Raw genomic sequence first — 26,381 nt, 5'->3', positions numbered from 1 at the left:
TTAGGGTTCTCTTTGTTGATTTCCTTTCTCTCAGGGGCCACAGTTCTTTGTAGCCTGTCCTTCAGCATCTGAATACAGTCAACTCATATAATTTGCCCATTAAGAAGTAGATTTTGAGTTGTGGTTCTCATACCAGAGTGTCAGAAACACAAGAATAAATGAGTAATAAAACAGAGTTAGTAAATAGCCAATGCTTATCCTGCTTGGGGGTGCCTGGATAATGACTCTGTCAGCCGCTTCTCCAAATATCCATTAAGATGTGGTTTGTTGGAGTTCCCGTCGTGGCTCAGTGGTTAACGAATCCGACTAGGAACCATGAGGTTGCGGGTTCGGTCCCTGCCCTTGCTCAGTAGGTTAAGGATCCGGCGTTGCCCCTGAGCTGTGGTGTAGGCTGCAGACGCGGCTCGGATCCCGCGTTGCTGTGGCTCTGGCGTAGGCCGTTGGCTACAGCTCTGATTCGACCCCTAGCCTGGGAACCTCCATATGCCGTGGGAGCGGCCCAAGAAATAGCAACAACAACAACAATTAAAAAAAAAAAAAAAAAAAAAAAAGAAAAGATGTGGTTTGTTGTTGCTTAGTTAAGTTTGACTCAAGAACAAGGTAGTCCCTAATGATTATAAATGCGTCCTTTTAAAAGTAGGGACTGTGTGAATTCTTCCTAAAACAAATGAACTGTAAGCATAGAATACCTCTATAGAAGCATGAAGTAATATTTCTAATAACTGTCGCCCCATATTCTACTGGATTAGTTATCTGAGAGCCAAAGAAAACTAAGTTGAGATGATCTACACCTGCTTTTTCTTTGTGGGACCATCATGCTACATTATGTTCTATGTTCTTAGCTAAACAAACCAAGAACCTAATTTAAACTTAATCACTGTTTGGATGGGTATATATGTATGCATGTGTGTGTGCCTTTCATATAAATCTGTAATCTGAGAAGCTTCAAATATGTAAGATCTCGATTTTTTTTTTTTTTTTTTTGCCTTTTCTTCCCAGGCATTTGGAGATTCCCAGGCTAGGGGGTCTAATCGGAGCTGTAGCCACCAGCCTACGCCACAGCCACAGCAACATGGGATCTGAGCCAGGTCTGCAACCTACACCACAGCTCACGGCAATGCCAGATCCTTAACCCACTGAGCAAGGCCAGGGATTGAACCTGCAACCTCATGGTTCCTAGTCAAATTTGTTAACCACTGCGCCAGGACGGGAACTCCAAGATATCAATTTTTAAAACATTTAATAGGTGTATTTATGTTTATATGAACAAAAATATAAGTATACATACCAAAATGTTAACATCAATTTTTTCCAGAAGTAAACTGGGTGGGGGGAAGAAGAGACACGTTGTTTTGTTTTTTCACATTATATACCTTTTTATTTGAATTATTGTAAGAATTGTATTTCTTATTTTGTTGAGTACATAAAAGTTTAGAAATGTTATATTTTCCTAGTAAATGATATTTTGACTATTATGTAATGGCCATCTTTTTCTTTAATATTTGTTCTTAGTATATTTTATTTTTTATGCTTCTAAAAATCCTTTCCTTGCCTTCAATTTTATTATTATTATTTTTCTTTCTTTAGGTCTGAATCTGCAGCATATGGAAGTTCCCAGGCTAGGGGTAAATGGGAGCTACAACTGCTGTCCTACGCCACAGCCACAACAACACTATATCTGTGCTGCGTCTTCGACCTACTCCACAGCTGGTGGCAACTCCAGATCCTTAATTTACGGAGCAAGGCCAGGGATCAAACCTGCATCCTCATGAGTACTAGTTGGGTTCCTAAACTGCTGAGCCACAACAGGAATTCCCTCATTACATTTTAAATTTCTTTTTTGTCCTCTTCTAATTTGTAAGTTTTTGTTTTCCATTCTTTAATGTTTTTTCTTGAAATTATAACATACATTTGACAGTCTGAAGTTCATCAGTACACCTCACTTCTCCTTTAACAATACAGAGATCTTAAAATGCTTTAACTCCGATCTTTTCTTTCATTGAACATCATTTTGTTGTTCAAAATTTTAGTCCTGCCTTATGTTATCTCTGCCTTCACTTAGATATTTTTATTGCTTTGTATAATAGATAATCACTTTGTTCTGTGTATGCATTTACAAATGTCTTTCATCATCATTTCCTATTTTGTTTCATACATTGCTTTTGAGTTCCTTTATTTTCTTCCTAAAGTATATTATGTAATAGTTCTTTCATCTAGGATCTATGAATGGTTAACCATGGAATGTGGAAAATATTACTTATTTTCCTTGTGGCTTTTCTTGTTGATATCAGAAGTCTATTAAGTTCTTTACCTGTTAAAGTAGAATTTAAGTGATTTTTTTTCAATCTTGATTTTAAAGTTGTCTTTATTTTTAAAATTTACTTCAGTGTGTATATGTTTCTAAGTGTAACTATAGTTTTATTAATTCTATTTTCAATTTTTGATACTATCTTAATCTGTTAATTCATATTTTTATTAGTTCTCAGTCTTCAACTATTGTATATTGAATTGCCTTCTCTCCATTTTCTCAAATATCTCGGAATAATTTCCTTTTTTTTGGTCTTTTGTCTTTTTAGGGCTGCACCTGCAATGTATGGAGGTTCGCAGGCTCGGGTTCAAATCGGAGCTATGCCACAGGCATAGCAACGCAGGATCTGAGATGAATCTGTGACCTATACCACAGCTCACAGCAATGCCGGATCCTTAATCTACTAAGCGAGGCCAGGGACCAAACCTGTATCCTCATGGATCCTAGTTGGGTTGGTTAACCACTGAGCTATGATGGGAGATCCCTGAATAATTTCTCTTAGATGCTTTCTTTCTGGCCTTCTCATTACAACACTCTTTATATATTGTTACTCTTTTCCTTCTGTTTCTTTGTGTTGTGTTTGATTTTACAAGTTTTCATTAGCTTTATGTGTTATTAAACCCATCCGCTGAGTTTCAAATTTTGTTATGTTGTTTTTACTAACTTTAGTTGTCTATGTATTAACATATCTCTATGTATTATTTAGTTCTTCTTCTTACTTGTCCTCTCTTGTTCCATAAACCTCTGCTCTTTTAAAATGTATGTTTATCACCTCTTTTTCCTTTTTAATCAACATTTAAAAAATTCTAATTTTATAAAAACTCCTTTTGAACTATTCTACTATCTCTTTCCTTGTTGTGCATTCTCCCATTTTGAGTAGGGTGATATATAGACTGCCATTACTGACTTCATATGTAAACTTGACTTTTTTGAGAATTATTTTCTCTGGTGGTTTTCTTTCTGTACATTCTCTCAGTTGTAGAAACCTTTATGTAGTGGATGATGGTCACTGCCTGAACTCTAGAGTACAATGGCCATAAACCAGTTTTTACATTGATGTCAATTCTTCAGGTCTGTATGACATATAATGGCTCAATTTTGAAACTTAATATAGGTTTATGATTCTGATCTCACATGGTTGACTCTGTCTAGCCCTCAGAGTAGGGGTAGGAAGGCTATCTTTAATGGAACTTCAACTAGAGAATCTCACATATTGAGGTTTTCATTCAGCATATCTCCCAGGTTCCTAAAGTTAGTCCATTTTTGTCTCTCAGCTGTGAAGGGCCTTGTATATAAAGTTTCATCTCCACTCAGATCTCCAGATGTGAGGTCTCCATGGGCAATATTTGATCCAGGTCTCATCATGACAGCTTAATTTCATTGTAGTAGTAAGGGGTTTTTGTTTGTTTGTTTTTTGTCTTTACCTGTCATTTAGAGATTTACTCAGCTTTCAATTGTATGTATTAACATTTTTTTTACTGCTACTTTACATAGCGTGTCTATGTGTTAAAAAATGATGTAGTAAATAGATGATTTTTAAGTTAAATAATTTATGTTCTAAGTATTTAGCATATTTATTTAGATAAAGTTAAAAATCACTAGAAGGCAGTTCCTATCATGGTTCAGTAGTAACAAACCCAACTAGTATCCATGAGGATGCAGGTTCAATCCCTGGCCTCACTCAGTGGGTTAAAGTATCCAGTGTTGCCGTGAGCTGCAGCTCGGATCCTGCATTGCTGTGGCTGAGGTGTAAGCCGGCAGCTGTTATCTCCCATTCGACCCCAGCCAGGGAACTTCCATTTGCTGCACGTGCAGCTCTGTAAAACAAAGAAAAAATCCACTTGAAATATTTTACTTCCTAGGTGCTCATTAAAATTCAGTTTTGTAGGATTTGTTAATATACTCTTGTTTTTATTTTACTGGCCATCTAATTCATATATTTTAAATATTTTTCTGCCTTTGTATGTGTGCTTCAATATTCCTTAACTTACAAATTTTAAATAATCGTTTATGTTAATTTTCATAGGATGAATCTTCAAGAAGAACTGGATAAACTTAAAGTACATATGTCTGTTGATAAAGCAAAAATACAAGAATTGAATACATTTATGGCAGAGAGAAGAGAAGGTAATTTTTTGTGAGGATAAATATTTAATGTAGGCAGTTTTAAATTATCTAGTTCTTTATTTTTCATTTTCAATTTTTTCTGAGTCTTACCCTGTTCCCCCTCTTTCCACTCTTTACTATTCATACCTCATTAATATTTTCACCACTCATGAGAAAATCAAATAGAGAGAACACCTAAAAGTCATGTTTATAATTTATTAAAAATTTTAAATAGATATTTGATAAGAGGAAAAATATTTGTTTTTATTATTCATTGATAAAACTTTATGAATTATCTTTGTTCAGAGTTTTATAGATAATAGAGTTTGTTGGTAATATAGTTACTCACTATCAATAATTCATTTGTATTTTCATATGCTATCACATTTTTATGTAAGTGGCTTATTTCACCTTTATGTCCTGGAATCTAAATCTTAGAATTAGGAGGAAACTTGAACATCTGCAAATCTTCAATCTGCCTGACCCCTACCCTGAAAGTATTCACTAAGAGGCAAATTATCTATTCCAGTTGCAGGATTATTTTTTTGTTAAAAACAGGGTAACTATGTTTACTGTATGACTTCAGTTCATCCTTAGGTACTTCATTTTAAAAAGTAAGATTCACGCAATCATCACAACCCAATGATTGTTGTACACCTATAAATGTAATAAGATTCATTAAGTAAGGAAAAAAAAAGTAAGATCCATGTGACAGAATTTCTTGTTAAATCTTACTACAGTTTAATTGTCAACAGTATACTTTTTAGGTGTGATAATTTATATTTAATAATTAAACTAATAATGTATACTTAATTATTTATAGTTAATAATTTATATGTAATATTTAATTTTTTTTTCTTTTTAGGTCCATACCTATGACATATGGAAGTTCCCAGGCTAGGGGTTGAATTGGAGATGCAGCTGTCGGCCTACGCCACAGCCACAACAATGCCAGATCTGAGCTGATATGCGACCTACACCACAGCTCATGGCAATGGCAGACCCTTAAACCAGTTAGCAAGGCCAGGGATTGAACCTGTAACCTCATGGATACTAATTGGGTTCATTACTGCTAAGCCCCAATGGGAACTCCCTAATATTTAATTTTTAATGTATTACTCATCTGCATGTTGTCTCAATTACTTTGTTGTTCCAGTTGCTCTCATTTAGTTCACTGGTGACTTTTCAAGGTCAATATTTGAATCCCTCTATTTTAGACCATTGATTTGTATCATCTTTTAAGCTTACTCCTTCATTGATTTTTTTCCCGCATAGATCAAGGCAATATCATTAGTAAATACTAAGACCTTTAGGTGAAAAGCTGAAGAGCCTTGTTTTTATTATTTTTTCTTTTGACTCCCTCCACCCATTTCTTTCATTGCCTCTGGCAACCACCAATCCCAATCTGTTTTCTGCTATTTCTGAGCTTTTTTTTTTCTTTGTTTAGATTCCCCATATGAGAGAGATCGTAAAGTATGTCTTGCTGACTTATTTCATTTAGCATAATGTCTGTGAGGCATATCCATGGTGTCATAAATTGCAGGTGTCATTCATTTTTACAGCTGAATATCTATTGTATGTACACATACCACAGTTTCTTTATCCTATCATGCACCAGTGAATGCCTAGGCTATTTCCATATGATGGCTATTGTAAATAATGCTGCAATGAACATTAGAATATATTTTCAAGTTAGTGTTTTTATTTTCTTTGGATAAATACCCAGAAGTAGAATTGCTGGTTCACATGGTAGTTCTATATTTATTTTTTGAGGAACCTCTATATTGTTTTAAAAGTTGCTGTACCCATTTACATTCCCATCAGTAGAACACAAGGGTTCTCTTTTCTCCACATCCTTACCACAATTTGTTATTTTTTAATCTTTTTGACAATAGCCCTTCTACAAGGTATGAGATAACTAAGTATGGTTTTGATTTGCAGTCTCCTGATGATTTCTGATATTGATCATCTTTTCACGTATTTGTTGGCCATCAGTACAGGCATATCTAGGAGATACTGAGGACTTTTTTCTACACTACCATGATAAAGCAAATGACTCACAATGTTTTTGGTTTCCAAGTGCACATAGAAATCATATCTACACTATGTTATAGTTTATTAAGTATGCAATCCAAGTGCACATAGAAATCATATCTACACTATGTTATAGTTTATTAAGTATGCAATAGCATTATGTCTAAAAAATAATGTACGTGCTTTAATTAAAAACACTTTATTTGGAGTTCCCGTCGTGGCACAGTGGTTAACGAATCCGACTAGGAACCATGAGGTTGCGGGTTCGATCCCTGCCCTGGCTCAGTGGGTTAAGGATCCGGCGTTGCCGTGAGCTGTGGTGTAGGTTGCAGACGCGGCTCGGATCCTGAGTTGCTGTGGCTCTGGCATAGGCCGGTGGCTACAGCTCTGATTAGACCCCTAGCCTGGGAACCTCCATATGCCATGGGAGCGGCCCAAGAAATAGCAAAAAGACAAAAAAAAAAAAACAAAAAACAAAAAAAAAACAAAAAAAAAAACCCACTTTATTGCTAAAAAATGCTAACCATTGTCTGAGTTTTCAGTAGGTTGTAATCTTTTTGCTGAAAGAAGGTTTGAAATATTTGGACAATTAACCAAAATGTGACACAGACACAAAATGACCAAATACTGTTGAAAATGGCCCCAGTAGACTTGGTTGACCTAAGGTTGCCACAAACTTTCAATTTGTGAACAACACAATATCTGGGAAGAATAGTAAACTGAAGCACAATAAAGCAAGTTATGCCTACACATCTTTGGAAAAATGTCTGTTTAGAGCCTCTGCCCATTTTTAACTTGAATTGTTTATTTTTTTATAGAATTTTACGACTTTTTAAAGTATATTTTGGTATCAACCTTTTATAAGATATATGATTTACAAATTATTTTCTCCCATTCAGTAGATTGCTTTTTTATTTTGTTGATAGTCTTTGCTGTGCAGAAGCTATTTAGTATGATGTAGTCCCACTTAATTATTTTCACTTTTGTTGCTTTTGCTCTTGGTGTCAAAATTCAAAAAATCATCACCAAAACCTAGGTCAAGGAGCTTACTGCCTCTGTTTTCTTCTAGGAATTTTAGGGTTTCAGGTATTATGTTTAAGCATTTAATATATTTTGAGTAAATTTTTGTATATGATATAAGATAGTGGTATATTTTCATTCTTTGGCTTATGGCTGTCCTGTTTTCCCAATACCATTTATTGAAAAGACTGTCCTTTCACTATTATATATTCCTGGATCCTTTGTTGTAAATTACTTGACCGTATAAGCTTGTTTTTATATCTGGGCTCTCTCTTCTGTTCCATCAATCTATGTGTGTATTTTAGGCCAGTACCATATTTTTAGCTACTATAGCTTTGTAATATAGTTTGAAATCAGGGTGCATGGTGCCTCCAACTTTTCTTTTTTCTCACAATTGCTTTGGCTATTTGAGGTGGGTTTTTTTGTTTGTTTGTTTGTTTGTTTTGTGGTTCCATTAGATATTAAGATTCTTCTTCTTTTTCTTTTTTTTTTTTTGAAAAATGCCATTGGAATTTTGATAAGAATAGCATCAAATCTGTAGTTTGTTTGGGGTCGTATAGACATTTTAACGATATTGATTCTCTCAACCCATGAGGACAAAATATCTTTCCATTCATTTGTGTTTTTTTCATTAATGTTTATAGTTTTCAATATATAGATCTTTCACCTCCTCAGTTAAACTCATTCCTAGGGATTGTTTTCTTAATATCTCTCTGTTAGTTCATTATTAGTATATAGAAATACAACATATATATTGTGTACTGCAAATTTACTGCATTTATTTATTCGTTCTTAGCAGTTCTAACAGTTTTTGATGGAGTCATTAGGTTTTTTTATATCATGTCATCTGTAAATGATAGCAGTTTTAGTTCTTCCTTTCCAATTGGATGCCTTTTATTTATTTTTCTTGCCTAACCGCTCTGGCTAGGACTTCCAATACTATGTTGACTAAAAGTGGTAGGAATGAACATTCTTGTCTTCCTGATCTTAGAGGAAAAGCTTTCAGCTTTTCACCATTAACTATAATGCTAAGTGTGGGCTTATATGGCCTTCATTATGTATAGGGAGGTTTTAATCATGTAAGTACATGGAATATAGGTGAAAGATTTTTCTGCATGTATTGAGATTATCATATAACTTTTATCCTTCATTTTGTAATGTGATGTATCACATTGACTGATTTGCAGATATTGGCACATCCTTTCATCCTTGAGATAAATCCCACTTGATCTTGGTGTATAATCCTTTTAAAATATTATTAAATTCTGTTTGCTAATATTTTGTTAAGGATATTACATCTATGTTCATCAAGGACATTGGCCTATAATTTTCTTTTCTCGTGATGTCCTTTTCTGATTTTGGTATCAGGGTAATGCTGGCTTTGTGAAATGAATTTAGAAAAGCTCCCTCCACTTAAATATTTTGGAAGAGTTTGAGAAGAATTGGTATTAATTCTTCTTTTAAAATTCATGAAGCTGTCTGGCCCTCACTTTGTTGGGAGGTTTTTGATTCCTGATTCAATCTCCTTGCTAGTATCTGTTCTGTTTAGGTGTTATACTTCTTCTTGACTCAATCTTGATGGATGTTATGTTTCTAGGAATTTATCCACTTTTTCTAGATTGTCCAATTTGTTGAAATGTATTTGTTAAAAGTATTTTCTTATGAATACTTCTGTGGCCTCAGTTGTAACCTCTCCCCTTTTAGTTTTTTATTTTATTTGAGTTCTCTCTCTCTCTCTTTTTATCCTGCTAATTATAGCTAAAGCCTTGTCAGTTTTAATTTATCTTTTCAAAGAACCAGCTCTTAATTTTATTAATCTTCCCTATTTTCTTTTTAGCCTCTATTTCATTTATTATTGATTTAATCTTCATTGTTTCCTTCTACTATTTTTGCTCTTCTTTTTCTAGTTTCCTTGGGGTATGAAGTTGGATTATTTGAGAGTTTTCTTGTTGCATGAGATAGGCATTTATTGCTATAAACTTCCCTCTTAAAACTGCTTTCACTGCATCCCACAAATGTTATATTTCCATTATTTTTTGTCTCACAATATTTTTTATTTCTCTTTTGTTTTTTTGTTTGACCCATTGGTTGTTTAGTACCATACTCTTTAGTCTCCATGTGTTTGTGAATTTTCCAGTTTTTTTTCATGTAATTAATTTTTAGTTTCATACCATTATGAAGAGATGCTTAATATGATTCTTGAATTGCATTCTAATATATCGTTTGTTCTTAAAAATGTTTCATATGCACTTGAAAGGACTATGTATTGTGATGCATTTAGATGGGCTATTATGTATAAATATAGTAAGTTCTAATATGTTTTTTATGCCAATGTTTACTTAGTGATTTTTCTGCCTAGATGATTTATATATTGATGTAAGTAGGGTATTAAAATGCTCTACTAGTATTTTATTGCTTTTTTCCCCTTGCATTAGGTCTCTCAATATTTGCTTTCTATATTTAGGTACTTCTATGTTGGGTGCATACATATTTATAAATATTTATCCTTTGTTTGGACTGACCTTTTTTTCATCATTATGTAATACCCATCTTTGTCTCTTATTACAGTCCTGTTTTAAAGACTATATGTCTGATAGAAGAATAGCTACTCCAGCTTTCTTTTGGTTTTCATTTGCATGGAATAATCTTTTTCTGCCCTTTCATGTTCTTTGTGCCCTTACATCTAGAGAGTCTTCTGTAGGCAGCATCTATATTCACCTTTTTTTTTTTTATTAATCCATCCAGCTACTCTGTCTTTTGCTTGGAGATTTTAGTACAATTATACTTAGGTAATTATTGACAGTACGTAGTGCTTTTTCGTTAATTGTTTACTGGTTTTAAAGATTTCCACTCTATTCCTTTTTTCTTCTCTTACTTTCTTCCTTTTTGGTTAGATGACTTTTTTCAGTGGTGTACTTATATTCCCTTCTTTTTATTCTTTATGCATTTATTGTAGGTTTTTACTTTATAGTTACCATAAGGCCTATGTATAACAACCTATAACAGTCTATCTTATGTTGATAACAAATTAATTTGATCCTATTCTATATACAATATTTTTACTATTCCTCACCATATTTTGTATTTTTGATGTCACATTTTATATCTTTTTCTTTTGTCTATCCCTTAACTAATTATTGTAATCATAGCTATTTTTATCACTTTTATTCCTTAACTTTCAGACTGGCTTTATAACTGATTAATCCACTACTTCTATATATTTACCTTCTCAGTCATATTTATTCCTTCATATCTTTTATTATTATTAATTAGTATCCTTTGTTTTCACCTTAAAGAAGATCCTTTAAAATTTCTTCTAAGGCTGATTTAGTGGTGATGAGCTCTTTTAGCTTTTGCTTGTCTGGAAAATTCTGAATGCTAATTTTGACAGGTAGAGTATTCTTGTTTGGAAGGTTTTTCCTTTTTCTTCCAGCACGTTTAATATATTGTTCCACCCTCTTCTGGTGTGCAAAATTTCTGAAGAAAAATCTGCTGATTTCTTTATGGGGATCTCCTTGTACAGAACAAGTTTTTTCTCTTGACACTCTTCATATTCTCTCTGTCTTTAACTTTTAATATTTTAATTATAACATGTCTTGATGTAGGTCTCTTCAGGTTCATCCTATTTTAAACGCTGAACTTCCTGCGTGTGGATGTCTTTTATTCTTGAATTTAGGGAAGTTTTGAGTCTTTTTTTTTTTTTTTTTTTTTTTTTGTCAAACAAGATTTTTGCTCTTCTCTTTCTCTCTTCTCCTTCTTGGAACCCTATAAGGCAAATTTTAGTCTATTTGATTAATGTATTGTCCAATAAACCCTTAATAAAGATTATTATTATCATTCTTCATTATGTTTGCTTTTCTGATTGGGTGAGTTCTCCTGCCTTGTCTTTGAGTTGACTGATCCTTTCTGCTGCTTCATCTAGTCTTATATTGAACACCTTTAGTGTATTTTTCAGTTCTCTTATTTCTTTTTGCTACTTTTCTGTGCTTTTCCATCTCTTTGTTGAAGTTCTCAGTGTGTTCTTCCATTTTTCTCAACAGTTCAGTAAGCATGTTTTGGTCATTACTTTGAATATTTTGTTGAGTAAATTACTTATCTCTGTTTCATTAAGGTTTTTTTCTGAGGTTTTATCTTGTTCTTTCATTTGACATGTATTCCTATCTTCCTTCATGTTGCTTGACTTGTATGTTGCTTTCCATACAATAGATGAAACAACCACCTTTCCTAGTCTTGAAGGAGTGGCCTCATGTAGAAAGTGAACCTTGTCTTTCAACCCTGCCCCAGATCTCTGTCATCTCTCAAATCTTTTTGATTGTCCAAGCTGCCTATTATATTTTAAATAGCTCCCAATAGTTGAGGATGTGCCAAAATCTTTCAGTGTTCCTAATTGGAGAATCTCAACCTTAATTAAGGCTATTAAGAAGCTACATGTTTGTGCAGCAGCTTCTAAAAGTATGCAAATATATACAGTCGAGTAGGACCGAAAGTGTAAGTTCCACTGGTAAGGTGATCTGTAAGTATCTTTTGGGCAACAGGGATAAAAATAAGAGCTCTAGATTGTATAAGCTTTATTTTGGGAGATCCCAGCAAGTTGGAGCAGGGAAGAAAGAGGACAAAAATGGCATCCAAAGCCTACGTTCCTTGAGAGCAGCCTTGTAGTCCACAAGATGTGTGCCAAAATTCAGGATAGACCTCCAGGACATGCAAATAGGCCCTTTTTACAGAAAGACCTGGTGGCGTGCCTCAGTCTGCTGTTCACTGAGTGCTGGTGGGGTAACAGCCTAACAAGAACTATTTATCTTATATTCCTAGTCCCTTGTGACCCAGGAATGCAAGACTCCCTGGCTACTAGATCCAAGTGATCAAGGGGCATCCCCTGAGTGACTGCTGTAAAAACCAAGGCACTACATATAAAACTAGGACACTAGCTATGTGTAAACTTCCCTCCAGGAAACACTTGTGCTCTTGAGTGTGAGAGAGGGCGATTGTGAAGATGATGGCCCCATCTTCCAAGATCTCTGGAAAGGACTGTAGTTAGCCTCTGTATGCATATTCAATGAGAATCCTGCCCCTCAATCCACAGTCATAAGGACCACACTGGTGGGTCTGTTCTTGCCATGCTCTGAGGGTGGTTGTTGGTAAAGAACTGTTTCTCCATTGATTATAATTCTGTGGGACCCGTGAGTGTAAGCCCTGCTGGTCTCCAGAGATAGGTGATGTAGAGGTGTACCCTGACAACAGCCATAAAAAAATTGAAGTGCCAGACAGGGTTATGTGTTCTTGCTGGGCGACACAGAATTATTACAGTCTCATTCTACCATGAACACAAGCCACCCTGGCTTTTAGAGCTAGACAGTCAAGAGGCATCCCCTGGGTAGCAGTCATCAAGATCAGAGCGAGCACCAGACTCAAGAAAAACTCCCTTCCAGGAGATATTTGTGTTCTGAAGCATGGCAAAGAAAAAGTGCAAAGATGGTGCTCATCAGTCTTCATCGCCATAGAGTGTTCCAGCAGGTTCCTAGATGTGTTTGAATCTAGGAACAACACTTGAATATCAGGAGATGAGTCTTGTTTAGTGTAAGTCTGAGTATGATTGGCTGCCTCTGAGCTGAGCCATGGGATGGATGAGCCTTCTGAGACTGCTGCAGTTTTGTGGATCTCAGGATATGAGCCCCATTGATTTGCAAAGTTAGATCTTTTGGGGATACATCTCTTCCCAATGCGGAGTTCAAACCCTTTTCTTCTTGAGGGGAAGCTTCAAGGTTCCCAATGCAGGATTCAAACCCTTTTCTCCTTGAGGAGAAGCTTTAAGTTTTGGACTTTCTCCTGGTTGTCAGTTGCCATCCCAGAAGTGGATTTAGGGTGAGATGTATCTTATCCTGTCCTACTGCTTCAATGTGGTTTTCTTCTCATTTACCTGACGCATAATCATCGCTCAGCCAGCTTTTTTTTTTTTTTTTTTTCTTTTTAAGAGGGAATTGTTTCTTATGTAGCTGTAGACTTACTATAACCTGAAGAGGAGGTGATTGAGGATCTTCCTTTGTCACCATCTTGTCCCCTTTATTGGTTTCCAGAACGTTAGTATCCCAGGTATTCAAATTCTTCTCTGAGTTTAGCCTCATGTCTTGGATATAACCAGTACTGGTTATTCTCATCTTTCTCTACTGATAACTATTTCTATTATTCTTCATTCCTTTCTATAGATTCAGATTTACGTTTGGTTTCATTTTCTTTCTTCAGAGAGCGTTCCCTTTAATATTTATTATTGTGTACATCTTTTGGTAATGAATTCTTTCAGTTTTTATATACCTGAACAGAAGTCTCTATTTTATTTTCATTTTTGAAAGACATTCTCACTAATATAGAATTCAGCATTAACAGGTTTTTTTTTTTTTTTCTTTTGGTACTTAAGAATTTTTACTTCACTATGTTCTAATGAGGGGCTTGGTTGGAATAAAAGGATTTCTCACTGGGGAAAACTAACTTTAAGCTGCCAGGAGTACTGTACAATCAAGACTATAGGAAAGATACACATTTAATTAGATAGGAAGGAAAAAAAGTGATTGGGTTAGAACGTGTGAGCCTGGAAGGAGATTCAGAGGAAAAGGGATAATTCAAAGGCAGATTCCTACCCTGGGGAGTGGCAAGAGCCACAGATTAGACACCCTAGTCCTGGAGCCCTAAATGGCAGAGAGATGTTCCCTTGGCTGGTTAGAGGACCACTGAGACTAACAGGAGAGCTGTAGGAACCCCAGACTTTACTTGTGAGTAGCACACATGTTGTACATTGCTTGTGAGGCAGGGAGGTGAAGATAGCTCTGGTGCTACTGGATTTCCTGGAACTGCCTCTGTGTGCATCCCAGGCTGAACTGAGCAAACACTCTGGCCCCAGTCACTCCACATCACAATGCAGCCCTGGATCTGGGACAGCTACAACTTGGAAGAAAACTCAACCATTGGATGCAGAGGGGACCAGGTCAGGGAGTGGATTTATAGGCTGAGTGGGGTGGTACCAGCAACTGTTGGTGCTTATTTAAGCAAAAAATTAGAACCAGCCCAAATCTCTGATGGTGTCTTCTCCACCACACCTAACCTCTCAATACACACGGGGAGTCCCTTTGAGCTCCACCTGCTCTCTGGCTGAGAGGCCACATGGGCCCCGTTTAAGTCACTCCTCCCTCTAAGGGCAGTGCTCCTGGTGCTGGGAAAAGGAAAAACACATACTTAAGGGGAACAAAGCCAGCTTAGGTCTGACTCTCAAGGCTTCTGCTCCAGCAACTTGGGATCAGACCCCACCCCTGGTAGGGTGGTGACAGCAACCTGGCTCCAGCTCTAGCTATTCCATCTTCCACCCCACTCCCTACTAAGTTGATAGCTGCCTGCATACCCTGAGGAAAGACATGACTTGCACCCACAAAAACCCGTCTCTTTCACCAAAGGCATTAGACACACATAGAGATGCTCCCATATAAGAACACTCCTTCAAGACTGCAATAGTAACTGTTTCATGTAAATTCATAAAGTCAGAGAAAGTTAAGCAATATAAAAAGTCAGAGGACCTATTCTCAATTGAAAGAGCAAGAGAAAACTCCTGAAAAAATAATGAAACCGAAATAAACAGTTTACCAGATAAGGTTTCAAAATATTGGTAACAAAAATGTTACATATTGAAATTTTTAACATGGAAATGGAAAATGTAAAAAAGACCCACTCTGAAATGAATAATTAAATAGCTAAAATCAAAAAACACACTTGAAGGAATGAATACCAGACTAGGTGATAAAGAAAAGTACAAAAGTGATTTGGAAGATAGAGTAATGGAAATCACCCAATCAAAACAACATAGAGAAAAACAAAATTTTTTAAAGTGAATATAGTTTAAGAGATCAGAGATATGGACAGTTTAGGTATCCCAGAAAGCAAGAGAGAGGGAAGGTTATCAAAAATATATTTGATGAAATTATGTCTAAAAACTTTGCAAACTTGCACATGGAAACAGATATCCAGGTATAGGAAGCACAGAGGGTCCTGGCATCAACTTAAATCAGTCAGAATGGCCATTTCCAAAAGTCTACAAACAATAAATGCTGGTTAGGGTGTGGAGAAAAGAGAACCCTCTGACATTGTTGGTGCAAGTGTAAACTGGTACTACCACTATGGAGAACAGTACAGAGGTTACTTAAAAAACTAAATATGGTTTATATCCAGAGAAACCCATAATTCAAAAAGGTAATGCACCTCAGTGTTCATTGCAGTATTATTTACAATAGCCAAGACATAGAAGCAACTTAAATGTCCATTGAGAGAGGAATGAATAAAGAAAATGTGGTACATAAATACCATGGAATATTAATCAGCCATTAAAACAGAAGAAATAATAATAATAATAATGTTATTTGCAGCAACATGGATGGACTTAATAGATTATCTTACTAAGAAAAGTAAGACAGAGAAAGACAAGTATCATAGGATATAACTTATATGTTGAATCTAATAAAAATGCTGCACATTAACTTATTTATAAAGCAGAAACAGACTCAAAAATTTTGAAATCAAACTTACGGTTCCCAAAGGGGAAACGTGAGGGGAGGGTGATAAATTAGAAGCTTGGGATTAACAAATACACAAGTACTATATATAAAATAGATAACTAATGAGGACCTACTGTATAGCACAGGAGAATCTACTCAATATTCTGTAATAACCTGTATGGGAAAAGAATCTGAATAGCAATGGATATATGTATATGTAAAATAGATTCACTTTGCTGTATACCTGAAACTAACAAAACATTTTAAGTCAAGAATACTCCAAAAAATTAAAAGTAGATAGAATAGAGAGACAAAGAACTTCTGAGACATGGAAAAATTAAAGGAATTCATCAATATTAAACCTGCCTTAGGGAGTCCCTGTTGTGGCTCAGAGGAAATGAATCTGACTAGTATCCATAAGGATGTGGGTTTGATCCCTGGCCTTGCTCAGTGGATCCGGCATTGCCCTGAGCCATGGTGTGGGCGGCAGAGGTGGCTCAGATCCTGCGTTGCCGTGTCTGTGGCATAGGCCAGCACCTGTAGCTCCGATTTTACGCCTAGCCTGGAAACTTCCGTATGCCATGGCTGCAGCCCTAAAAAGTAAAAACAAACAAAAACCTACCCTAAAAGACATGTTAAAATGTCCTCTCACTTTATGAGGACAAAAATGTTAAAGTTAAAAAGAAGTAGGAAACTATAGGAAAGGGTGAATCATACTAGTAAAGGCAAATATATGGTAAGGATGTGAATCAACCACTTAAATAAATCAGTATGAAGATTAAAAGACAAAAAAATGTGAAAACATCTGTAAGTACAAAAAACAGGTAAGGAATAAACATGAAGATGTAAAATATGACATGAAAACATAAAATGTGAGATAAATTAATGTAGGTCTTTTAGAATGTGTTTAATATTTAAATGACTACCAGTTCAAAACAAGTAGATATAGCTATAAATCAACTTATATGAAACCCATAGTAACCCTAAATTAAAAACTATAATAGATACACAAAAACAAATAACCAAGGAACACAAGCATCTATTAAAGAAAATCATTGGTCCACAAGGTAAGAAAAGAAGTGAACAGAGAACTACAAAAACAACTAGAAACACAAGTAATAAAATGATACTAAGTGCATACCTACCAATAATTACTTTAAATGCCAGTAGACTGAATACTCCAATCAAAGACATAGAATAGCTGAGCAATTAAAAAACAAGATTCTTCTGTATGCTGTCTTCAGGAGATTCACTTTAGAGCTAAAGACACACATAGACTGTGAGGGGATGGAAAATATTTCATGCTGATGTCAATGACAAGAAAATGGGAATATTAATACTTATACAAAACACATTTAAGCAAAGGCTATAACAAAAACAATGAAGGGTATTATAAAATGACAATGGCACCAATATTTAGCATGAATGTACATTGGATTCTGTCACATATGATTTTTGTGTCTATGGAGATGACCATATTAACAATGAGATGGATAAAAATCAAACGATCATCTCCATGCGATGTGGGTATGGCCCTAAAATAGCAAATAAATAAATAAATAAAAATAATAAAAAATGAAAAGAAAAATTTAAAAATAGAAGAGATCTAGAATGCTGTGGTATAGTGTGTTAAGGATCCAGCATTATCTCTGCAGTGGCTTGGGTAGCTGCTGAGGCACAGGTTTGATCCCTGGCCTGGAGCACTGGGTTAAAGATTGGGTGTTGCTACAGCCCTGTGGTGTGGGTTGCAGCTGTGGTTTAGTTTTGATCCCTGGCTTGGGAAATTTCACAGGTTGCCAATGTAGGCCACACCCCAAAAAAGAAAAATAGAAAAGATTAATGAAAGCACTAGCTGTTTTTTTTTTTTTTTTAAGTGGATAAACCTTTAGCCAGGCTCACCAGGGAAAAAAGGGAGAGGAATCAAACAAAATTTTAAAAATAAGAGGAGAAATAACAAGTGATACCACACACATACAAAAAAACATAAAAGTATTATGAACTATTCTGTGAAAGAAGTTGGACAATAAAGAAGTGGACAAATTGCTAGAAACATACAACCTGCCAAGACTGAATCAAGAAGAAACAGTTTGAATAGACTCATCGCTAGTACTAAAATCTCATTTTACAAAAACCTCCCAGCCAACAAAAGTTCAGTACTCAACAGCTTCACAGGAGATTTCTACCAAACACACTAAGAAGAAAGAAATAATGCCTATTGTTCTCAAACTATTCTAAAAAATTTAGGAGATAGAGCACTCAAATTCATCCTAAAAAGCCACTATTACCCTGGTGGCAAAAGCAGACAAAAACCATTACATAGAACGAAAAGGCCGATATTGCTTATAAGTGTAGATGCAAAAGTCCTCAATAAAGTATTAGCAAACCAAATTGAACAATATATAAAAAAGATCATTCATATTCCATGACCAAGTTAGCTTCATTCCAGAGATGCAGGTATGGTTTACTCTTTGCAGATCAATCAATATTATTACTGTATTAACTAACAATGAGATGGATAAAAATCAAATGATCATCTCCATAGACACAAAAATCACATCTGACAGAATACAATGTACATTCATGCTAAAAACTTACATCAACATGGGTATAGAGTGAATAGATCTCAAAATAATAAAGACCACTTGTGATAAACCAATGGCTAACATGATAGTGGTGAAAAGCTAAAATCCTTTCCTCTAAATTCAGAAACAAAACATTCTTGCCATTTCTACTTAACATAGTTGGAAATCCTAGCCTTGGCAATCGAGCAAGGAAAAGAAATAAAAGGTATTCAAATTGAAGGGAAGAAGTAAAACTGTCACTATTTAGAAAACCCTAAAGTCTCTACCCAAAAACTCTTAGAACCTAATAAATGAATTCAACAAAGTTACAGGGTACAAGATTAATATACAAAATTCTGTTGCTTTTCTATACACTAACAAACTGTCAGAAAAATAAAGTTTAAAAATCTTATTTAAAATCACATTGAAAAGAATAAATTATCTAGAAATAAACTTAACCAAGGAGGTGAAAGGCCTCTACACTGAAAACCATAAAACACTGATGAAGGGAATTAAAGATGATACAAAGTGAAAAGATATCTTGTGCTCTTGGAGTAGAAGAATTTATATTGTTAAAATGGCTTAGATTTGGAAGTGGCACATTGCAACTTCCACCCACATTTCTTTTACCAGAGTAAGTGATTTTATTAAATACAGTTGATAACAATACTGTTATTATGCCTTTCTATGGAGGGTTGTGGAGCATTCCATATTTTTCTAGAAGTCCCTTTTCTTTCTAGAAGTCCCTTTTCTCAGGCTTAAAGGATCTACTAGGCATCACATTATTCCTTTTGGGGATTATTAGTCACAGGCATGATAGCCAAACACAGAGGCCCCTTCTTAAGGTCAAAGACTTGGACATTAAGACTTGGACTTTATATTACCAGTGTTTCAGTGGTTATTCCATTGAAATGGTGAGAAACACTTTCATTTTACAGACGTGAAAGTACTAGAACATATATGCCTATGTCACTTCCTTTCTGAACTTAGTTCTTTCTTATGGGATCTAGTCAAGTATAGCCATCAACAACCAAGTCATTTCACCATTCTGTATTAGAAACTCCTCACTCATTGTTACAAATTTATTAGCTACTTTTTTTTTTGTATTCCATGTAATATCAGGTGGTAGTCATATGTTTGCCACTGTTTAACATGGTCACTATTTTCTCAGCTTCCTATAACACATTCTTTGCCACCCACTGTCCAGTATCCAAATCATTGCCATTTAATTTACGTTTCTATTTTAGCAGCATCTGACTTATAGTTATCAATTTCCATATCTGACAGCTTTTGCTTCAGAATAAATAACCACAAATCTCAGTGGCATGTAATAATAAACATTTGTTTCTTGCTTATGGTTTCTGCTCAATTATAATAGGCACACTCACTTATACCCACATCTCTTTAAAACACAGCAACTCATATGGCCACGCTACACGTTAATGGAGCAAGGATCTATACTCCTGACCTGAAGGTGGAGGAGCAGGTAGTAAGCATTTGCTGAGTAGTAATCCACCATAGTGTGATATGAAAGTATAAACCAATGAAAGAAGCTATGCTGGGGCTATTAGTATATGTTGCAAATATATGGCTTTCTAGATGGTCTGGCTCAATCCAGGAATGATGCCTCTAGGATGGAATAAATGGATTGCATATTTCAGATTGTCCTTAGTAATTGTTCCTCCTGCCTTTTAAAATAAGATCAAACTTTTAAGTCTTAGCTCTGACTTTACCAGAGCAGGTTATGATAATATACGTTCTCCATTGGCTGGCCCAGTGCCTTTGATAGTGGTCTTAAAAGCTGAAGTTTGAATTGCAGCATCTGCTTGACATGTGTCACATTCCACTTGGCAAAGAAGAGGTCACTACTTTGTAACTTCCATTGCTTCAGATTCCTGTGGCCTCAATGATCCTGCCAATCCTCATTCCCCCTAAACGTGTTAAAAATCCATTATTGGGATATTAAGGTAGTAATTATACTGTAAGCATATGTATGTGCTATTTTTGTCTGGTTTATTCTTTTCCTCATAAATAATGTGAATCCAGCTTTAGTTTCTCACATCTTCCACAAATGTCTCCAACAAAATTTTTATATCTCAGATTATGTTAAGTAGAAGTGAGATAGTAAGGAAAATAGATTTAAGGGAAACTTGTGCAACTTTTTGAAAGCGTTTTCTCAATTCCTTAATTTATTGGAAGAAGATAATATTGCTATACTTGACTGAGCAGCAACCTTTCCTTTGTTTACACAAAATTATGGTTTTATTTGTTATTTTACTCTAGGACTTTCAAAATAGTTGGTTAGCATGCAAATTGAGTTTAGAATTTCTGGCAAGTATCTCGAGTTTACTTACTATTAAGGAAATATTGTGGTCCCACGCATCCAAAAAAAAAAAAAAAAAAACCTGACTGAAAAATCAAGCCTTGAGTTACGGTCATCCTAATTTAACATGTAGGTAAGTCAAGGGAAAACTTTCCGGCAAATTCACATATTTTTCAAACGAATCCCCAAATTTTTCAAAAGAAATGAAAATATCATTATGTCATCTAACAATATTAAATAATTCTTTATTTCCTCAATTTATTTACACAGTCATTGATACATTGAGAGTTTACTTAGGTACCTAAAATTTTGAAGAGAATAAATAAGAAGTGTCTAAATCTATGTAATACATTTTATAAAGAAAGGAAGATCAGAATACAATTTTTATACCACATATAATTGTTATCCAACTTAGCCTAAGAGCATTCTTTCAGGCCCTGGAGATGTCCTCATTTCATATTGGTCTCTTATTTAGCAGTGTGCTACTGATACAGAATAAAGCTCTGATTTTTATCCCATTGTAATTTAACCCTTGCCCAACTTTTAGCTTTGTCTTTCATATGTTTAGTCTCATTTTTCCACTCTTGAAGGGAAAAGTCAACAAAATAAAACCCCAAATGTGTTTTACTGTTGAATATTTCTGGACAGTTATGTCTGGTACTCTCTTCCCTTCCTTGTCAGTTCTATCTGGAAAAGACCTACTCACTTTTAATGACTGAATTGGAATCTAATCTCCTGTTGGAAGCCTTTGTAACAGAGGAAAAAAATGGTTTCCCTGTACTCTTCTAAATTCTTGGCAGAGGCTCCTATAACAAAAAGTAGATTAACAAGAGAGAGACAAATGATTTTATTAGTATGTATATCTTGAATATATGGGAGATACCAAGGGAAATGACTAACCCTGGAATTAGGGGTTTAAGAATTAGGGATTAAAAATCATGTTCAGTTGAAAAGGGCGGGGGGGAGCTGTGTGGAAGAGGCCAATAATAGGAAGGAATAAAAGTTTTCAGTGGAAAAACCACAAATGCACATGGTGTTCCAGTCCACCAGTGAGTTTTGACACATTCAGAGGCACAAAAAGAGGAATCAAATTCATTTTAAAATCATTCTTCAGCATTTATTTTATTGGAATCATTAAGCTACTTTTAGCATTCTATGCTCTTTGAATATACAGCTATTTTCTTATTTTTAAGTGTAAATATTTCACTTGGAACTATAGCAGATATTTAAATGACTAGAACAGATGAATTGTATTTGCATATTATTTCTATATTGCTGAAAGAGTGTTGTAAATGAATTCAGCACCATGGTGTTAGGGGACTAGAAAAAGAAACTTGGGAACTAACAGATTATTATCAAGGTAAAGGTACATATTCCCCAGGTGGCAAATTCTACCTATTCTAGCTTTTATTATCCTTAGGATAGTGTTCTACTTATTTCATGAGTACGGAAGTTTTAATTGGATATGTCATGTTTCAAAGACAAAAGAAATGCCTAATTCTCTCTAACAAACTTGTTAGTCACTGTTTATACCAAGAGGATTTCTACTCTACAGAGAATAATATTGTTTTCTTTTTCCTTTGTTGATAAATCAAAGTTTTACACTGACCTACAGCAGCCAAGCATACTTTAAAGCAAAATCATCTCAGGCTAACACAGATATGTATCCTTTTAGTTCTGTGCATTCTTTTTTGCCCCCTTTTTGATTCTCTGAGAAATGTTGTATTCCAAAAATCATTTAGTAAGAAAATATTAAATTTGTCACAGCAATTTTTCTAAGAAAAATTATTTATAGGTTTAATGTATTTCAATTCTAATATTAACTGCAGCTTTATGATTTTTTTCTTTAATGTTGCTTCTCCATTTTTTTTTTGTTTGTGGGTTTGAAGGGTAATTTTAGTAGTCAACTGCATGGCCAGTGTAGGAATGATTTGTAGAATCAACTTTATCCATTGCCTGAGTTTCTATTTGATATAAGTCAGTTTTTCTGGGAATGTGATTTTTATGGTTTGTTCTGCCCAGTGCATGATCTTTACTAGAAAAAAAAGGTAGTGGTAGGGGGTGTTACAGTTTCAGTCCACTCTAATTCTGTTACTGTTTGCTTTGTTCAGAAATCACTCTGATCCTCCTGGCAGGGAACAAGATCCAGAGAACAAAACTAGTAGTGACTGTGTAGATAAAAAGGCAACGAATTCTGCTTTTAAGGCAAAGGGGGAATAGTCTACAAAAGAATGAAAATGGGAATAAAAGTACAGCATTGTTAACCTGCAGATCTGTTGTACCTTTGAAAATCTTTCGCTGCCAAAAAAAAAAAAAAAAAAAGGTAACACTACAAAGATACATAATTGTGTGACCGAAAATCTTGAAAAAGGTCACCATTCAGTTACTGGCCAAATACTTCACGGTAAAATAGACTACATTATTCATGGCTGAGAAACTATAGAACCCTTTTTCTTAAAATGACAGGACAGTGTTTCAGCAGTATATGATGTACTGTAATATATTATTTATTCTCTATCAGAACAACTCTTAAGATATGGTGAAGATGACGGGGTCAAGAAGAGTACTCCAGAGAGGAATTGGAAAGAAATGTCGGAGCAGACATTGCAGAAGGTAGTCTAATCTTTACAATATTGAGCTGAGCAAGTTAAATCTGAATTTTAACGTAAAGGATTATATTTTAACATGAGGGCTCATGAACTTAAACCTTGTGTGAATCCTTAATTTAAATTCATAATTCAAAATCATTGGTTTACCAAAATGGGGTTAAAAAATCAATGTTAGTGAAATAAATGTGGAAATACTTGTGCTTCTTTTGACATAGATTGAAAATATTTTTACAAATGAAAAGAATGCTAGCAATAGAAATTATAAAAATTTACTCTGTGTGTGCTTATTAGTTATAACAACAGTTTAAAATGAGACTTGAGACCCTCTGTTTCACTTCAAGCATATAGATTTACAGTATCTGAACTGAAAAAAACTGAGCATAGTTTTAGCTTTATTGTAGTAAAATGGTAATATGCCTATAATTTTAATTTTAAAGTTGACAATATACATCTCATCTCATTTTAGATAAAAATTTATGCCCATATGATTTGATGTAGCTCTCCCTGTTTTAATAGAACCCCTATAAACTCTGTAGTCACTTTCCATCATGGCTATCATTAGTAGTAAAATGCTGTTTAAAAATCTTGGCATTTATCTTTACAGTTTTATACTTAACTGATACTTTGGTTTATAAATAACATTGTTTTCAAATTCAATTAAGTGGGCTTGATTGTATTTTAGCACTTTTTCTTACTGTTATGAAGGAAATGTTCTTTATTAAATAGAGTTAATCTTATAACTGATTTCCCTTTAGATACTGAGATAAAACTGGAAATGTAAAAATATATAAATACAAATATTAATGTAGCTACTTACATTTTGTGACTTGATTTGTAGGAAGTCTAGTGATTTACAGCAGATGATATGATTCCTTATAGTTTTAAACTTGCCATATTGTAGCAAAGCCTCTCATCTCGTTATTACTGAACAATACATATCACATTAACGTAACATAGAGAACAACAAATAATTCATGTTCACTTATCTTAAGGTTAAAATAAACAATTGAAATAATGTATATATTGCCAGCTAGAATATCAATTTATAGCAGTTTATATTTTTTGTTTCAGAACAATAGTATTTTTTTGCCAGGTATTGTATAATTTTTTTTCTTTACGGATATAATAGTACACTAACACTTCCTCAGTGTAGAAACCCTAAATAAATCTGTTATTTCATTTCAACTGCTATAAATGATGTAGAGGAAAAATAATTTTCCCTCTTCTCAGTTCTTGAATGAGACACCCTTGTAATAAAAAGACAAATTAACAGTTAAAAAAAACCAAACAGAAGCTTAATAACATGTGTATGTGGGAGATACCCAGAAAAACTGAGTAACTCCCTGAAAAGACCCACACCATCACCTTATACACCTTCTTCAGCTAGAGACAAGAGAAGATGTTGGGTCTAGGGAGTCAGTTACTACTTAGTTTTCAGAGCTTCTCCTGTGTCTAAAGTTTCTTAAAAATAACCAGCTCAAGATAATACTTGTGCCAAAGAGACAGGTCATGGTGGCAAAATTCTGTTTCTATTCAGTAACTATTACCATAGAGGATCCAGAAGTCCATTTTAATTCCTGAAAAGTCAATAGGAAGTGAATAGAAATTCATTGGACCATGTGTCAAATTAGCATACTAACTTGCCACTATTTTAAAAATACTAACCTAATGCAGTTGTATTAGTCATGATTTAACTCCTTTTAGTTGAGTTGCCTTATTTTAGGAGGATGCATATGAAACTCATTCAAAATGGATTTAAGATATGACAACATGAAAATAATATTTGTATATAGTAGAAATGAAAAATACAGTGTGTTCTTTTTTGAATAATGTACTAACTGTATTCATACTGTTATGGGATGAATGGTGTCCCTCCTCAAAATTTATATGTCAAAGTCCTGATCCCCTGTAACTCAGAATGTGACTATATTTGGAGATAAGGTCTAAGGAGTTAATTAATTTAAAATGAGGTTATTGGGGTTTATGCTTCTAGCCTGTGTACTTAGTTATGCCAGCTCTAGCAAAGTAATACATCAACTTCACAAGGTCAAGTGTTTTATTTCATTTTGAAGGGAGCCATCTTATTTAAATGCCCGGTTGGAGGAAATGTGTGGGCTTGAGATTATCTAATGGCACACAAACCAAATGGTTTTAACAATTCCACAGACTTTCATTCTCAAATATAGATTGAAATTTTCCTTTATATTTTTGGACATGTGAAATCAGTTAAACAACAATTTTTTGCGACTATGTCTTTTTTTTTTTTTTTTTTTGTCTTTCAAGGGCTGCCAATGCGGGGTATGGAGGTTCCCAGGATAGGGGTCTAATCGGAGCTGTTGCCGCCAGCCTACACCACAGCCACAGCAATGCCAGATCAGAGCTGCATCTGTGACCTACACCACAGCTCATGGCAATGCTTGATCCCTAACCCACTAAGTTAGGCCAGGGATCAAACCCACATCCTCATGGTTCCTAATCAGATTCATTTCCACTGCGCCATGACAGGAACTTCTGAGACTGTATCTTGAATAACATTTTCATACATACTATGGATTTACCCTTATCAAATTCTTTGGAAGTAGCATCTCTGTTTTGTTTTTTGCCCTCCATTTAAACTTTAATGCAAATAATTTTGACTAGTTCTTAGGATTAAACATAGATTCACATTAGGCAGTTAACAGACTTTAAACATTTTAAACTTAATAGATTTTAAACAAATATTTTTTCATTGGTATGTAAAATTTTCATGAGTTGTACCCAATCTTAAATGGATTTTAATCAAAAGAAAAAATAATGCTAATTTCCAGAACTGAAATCTCAAATTTTAAGATGTTTTTAGTTTGTTCATAACATGCTATATTTTAATCAAAAGTATAAAGTTGACTTAAT

The 26,381-nt window shown here is 34.6% G+C and overlaps 1 protein-coding gene across 4 annotated transcripts in view; it reads left to right on the top strand.

The window, feature by feature from the left end:
- CNTLN (centlein) overlaps positions 1 to 26,381 on the top strand; it is a 326,116-nt gene that overhangs the window by 197,806 nt on the left and 101,929 nt on the right. For all 4 annotated transcript variants that reach the window (XM_021063284.1, XM_021063278.1, XM_021063282.1 and 1 more), the window contains 2 exons: positions 4,335 to 4,435; positions 23,405 to 23,496. In XM_021063284.1, the coding sequence (XP_020918943.1) occupies positions 4,335 to 4,435; positions 23,405 to 23,496 (193 nt within the window). The remainder of the gene's footprint in view (positions 1 to 4,334; positions 4,436 to 23,404; positions 23,497 to 26,381) is intronic.

The sequence above is a fragment of the Sus scrofa genome, chromosome 1, assembly GCF_000003025.6.
Source record: "Sus scrofa isolate TJ Tabasco breed Duroc chromosome 1, Sscrofa11.1, whole genome shotgun sequence".
In the NCBI taxonomy this organism is placed as follows: Eukaryota; Metazoa; Chordata; class Mammalia; order Artiodactyla; family Suidae; genus Sus; species Sus scrofa.
The sequence above is the reverse complement of the archived record's forward strand: the minus strand, read 5'-3'. Positions and strand labels throughout refer to the sequence as shown.